Genomic DNA, 3690 nt, shown 5'->3' on the forward strand with positions numbered 1-3690 from the left:
AAGATACAGAATATCTGAGATTATTTGGAAACCGGATTTTCCGGCCCCTCCCAAAAAATGAGAATAAAAAAAACCTTGTTCAGAACGCAAGTTCCCTTGAAATGTCATGGAAGAGTCTAGCAGCGGCTACGAAACAGAAGATAGGTCGATGGCGTCAACTCAACATTATCTATTCAACTCAACATGAGTCTTACCCCACCTTAGCTCCGTGGGTTTAAATGATGCTTCGATGGGATCCTCATTTCCAAGGAGCAGACCTCTCTCTCTCTCTCTCTCTCTCTCTCTCTCTCTCTCTCTCTCTCTCTCTCTCTCTCTCTCTCTCTCTTCGACTTTTCTCCAGGTTAGTGCTATTCTTTCCCTAGTTTGCATGACAGTTCTATTTTCTTCTCTGTTTTACCGAGAGTCATGTTTTCGCCTCCGGGTATGTGTCCCGGATCCCGATATACGAAATACAGTATTGAAAAAAAATACTCCAAAGTTTGAAGAAAATCATTAAAAAGGTGTACATAGGCATAATCATCGTACCTGTAAATATATTTTAGCAGATATTTTCATGTGTTGACTGCACAAAAAAGGTGTGCGCTATAATAGTGAATAGTGCATCCCTTATAAATCCAAATATTTTCTTTTTTGTGTAGCCTGGAAATAAACATATTTTTTGCAGGAAAAAAGGGCGTGAGTATTACTCTGAAATAGGACTGTCAATCAAACAAAGCTGGGCCACATCGCCTGGTCCTGGTCATAGACACACCACCGTGCGGTCTTCCTGTGTACCAAGATTAGGCAGGTAATGGCCTAAATGGTGTCTTTATGATAATTAACAGGTATATATCTTGTTTAAAATTTTCTAAATATAAGGACCTGTGGCACCAGCTAATTTTTCTGTATTAGTAGCTTCGTCCCTTTTTCCACTAAAAAAGGTTATTCGGACTTTGTCGTATTGTAGAATTTCCGTACCTCTAGGAGATTTGTGCAGGCCGTTGATGTCAAATTGCAAGTTTAATTCCAAGTGGGATAATCCAAGAGCCATGGGTGGTGATGAATAATCATTGTGAGTCTCTCCCATCTTACGTGATGGATGTTTTTTTGTCCTGTCCCAGGAACAAGATTGATCAATCATAAGCCTGCTGGGAGATATATTATAGCATGGATTTTAAACTCAGTGTACTTGAAACCATTACCAATAATTTTTCGGAAGACCGAAAAGTTGGCAGTGGTGGGTATGGAGATGTTTACAGGGTATGACTTATATATATTCCTTCTAGCTTTCATATGATAAGTCTGCTGAGTGCTGACTACAAATCTATGATCTCTTAAAATCTGTGATCTATTAACAAGTGAGTTTAACAGGGGATGTATAATGGGGATGAGATTGCGGTGAAGAAGCTTCACCACTTGGTAGGACTTGATGACAAAGCATTTGACAGTGAATTTCGTAACCTTAGCAAGGTCCAGCATCAAAATATCATACGATTAATTGGCTACTGCTACGAATCACGACATCAGTATGTCAAGCTCAATGGGGATCTAGTTTTTGCTAAAGAGATGGAGCGAGTTCTCTGCTTTGAATTTATGGAAGGTGGAAGCCTTGATCATCATATCGCAGGTTTGATGGATGATGCTCCACATTGGCATGCTAAGATGAATGGTTTAGTAACCTCATATGTTTCTATTTTTGCTTTGACAGATGATTCTTGTGGACTTGAATGGCCCACATGTTATGAAATTATTAAAGGGACTTGCGAGGGCTTGAATCATCTACATAATTCACAGGGAAAACCTATTTTACATCTGGATTTAAAACCTGCCAACATATTGCTAGATAAGAACAAGACTGCCAAAATTGCAGATCTTGGTTTGTCCAGACTTGTTGCGTCAACACAAACCCATAAAACAGAAGTTGTCAAAGGATCACAGTAAGTTGATGCAATGTATGCTTTAAAGAAATTTTTTTAGTGCTTTGTGTTAAACTAACCAAAATATATGTTTGACACTTATGCTATGTTGCAGAGGGTACATGCCACCAGAATACATAAACGATAATCTTATATCAATGAAGTTTGACGTGTTTAGTTTGGGGGTTATAATTATAAAAATAATGGATGGAAATATGGGCCGCTCCCGCTGTTCTGACATGGGCAGTGAACCATTTATTGAGTTTGTAAGAAAACTTACCAAGATCAGTTATATTTTCATATGTACCAGTATGTTTTGTGTGCTAGTCTTTTTCTCCGAAACTTTCTAACTTCATATACCAAAACTTTGCAGGTATGTAAAAACTGGATGACAAAGCTGCGGGCAAAGTCGGGATATTCATCAGATGAAATACACAGGAAATGCATTAAGAAATGTGTTGAAATAGCATTAAGTTGTGTGGTGTCTGACCGAAATAAAAGACCATTAATAAAGGATATCGTCCAAGAACTGGAAGAATTAGAAGATGAGATTAAGGAAATGTCAATGTCTTCTGTTCAGTTAGAAGATCTAGTCGCACGTCAGGTAGCATCATCCTGATAGCATGGATATTTTTTTATAAAACCAAGCGATATGTTTAACATATGTACGTCATGTTAACAAAAAACACTATTGTAATATGATGCTAGCTTGTCAAGGATGTGCATCGATATAGCTAGGTTGCACACACATCACATTAACCCCGTGTTCCTTGCAGAGAGGCTGTGATTCCAACGTGCTTGCTGTTGATCCGACCCTGGAGCTGCGCTTCTTGTTTGAGCCAAGGAAAGACATATCAAGCTGCCTGCAGCTAACCAACATGACGAGTGGCTTTACTGCATTTAACATAAAGACCAACCACACCAAGTACAGAACAAAGCCAAGCAAAGGAGTTATGCCACCGTGCTCCAAGCGTTATATCTCGGTGACCCTGGTAGCACAGGATGAATCACCACAGAATATGCAGTGCAACGACATGTTCCTTGTGCAGACTGCTTGTGTCGGCGTGAACCTGACATCCGATGAGATGATCACCGAAGACTTGTTCAAAGAAGCCATGGCTGAGAAGGTGGTGGATGTGGTCAAATTGCCGATCGTTTATGTTTCCCTGGACCAATTTCAATGCTAGAATTGCCGACGAGAGGAATTAGCAGAATGCCCTTGCCAAATTCCTGGTAAATTACATACTCATCACATGTTGTGTGGCCATACTGTATGTTTGGTTTGTTCGAGTAATTCAGGCAGCTTCCAGTGTTGCACCTCTAGCCCTAGTCCTTTTAAAAATACTATGTTTCAGTGTTTGTAATTCCAGAAAGAAAAGAAACTTCATGGACACATTTGTAATAATCATTTGGCTGAAAGTTCATGTTTGGCTGGCACTAGGACTTTGAGGGGAAATCAATACCAAAATCAAAATGAGCAATAATATGCATTGAACCTCTAGTGTTCAAACATACAATAATATTATGCATTGAACTGTACTATGCCAGTACCATATATAAAACAAAACAAAAAACGGATACTAGACCATGAGACTTTGTAAAAAGTTCAATCGTTGCAATATGATAAAGTTCACAAGAAAATCAAATTGTCACAATTTAGAATTGGTTACATAAAAACCGAACCTTTGCATTACTAACACTACCGAGAAGACTTTCATTGCTTGATTTGCTTGAGGATATTTTTCTCCATTCTTTTGTTCGGCGCCATACGTTACCCAAAATTTGATGCATTTTG

At 38.9% G+C, this 3690-nt stretch overlaps 1 protein-coding gene across 1 annotated transcript; it reads left to right on the forward strand.

The window, feature by feature from the left end:
- The first annotated feature begins 694 nt into the window (after positions 1 to 694).
- LOC147961868 (cysteine-rich receptor-like protein kinase 44) lies at positions 695 to 3241 on the forward strand. The gene is made up of 6 exons (XM_087534680.1): positions 695 to 1239; positions 1351 to 1606; positions 1688 to 1916; positions 2011 to 2161; positions 2269 to 2499; positions 2672 to 3241. The coding sequence occupies exons 1-6, from the start codon at positions 1147 to 1149 to the stop codon at positions 3080 to 3082; spliced, it is 1371 nt and encodes a 456-aa protein (XP_087390806.1). The 5' UTR covers positions 695 to 1146; the 3' UTR covers positions 3083 to 3241.
- The last annotated feature ends 449 nt before the right edge of the window (positions 3242 to 3690 follow it).

The sequence above is a fragment of the Triticum urartu genome, chromosome 7A (assembly GCF_056163025.1).
Source record: "Triticum urartu cultivar PI428250 chromosome 7A, HENAU_Tu73, whole genome shotgun sequence".
Lineage (NCBI taxonomy): Eukaryota > Viridiplantae > Streptophyta > Magnoliopsida > Poales > Poaceae > Triticum > Triticum urartu.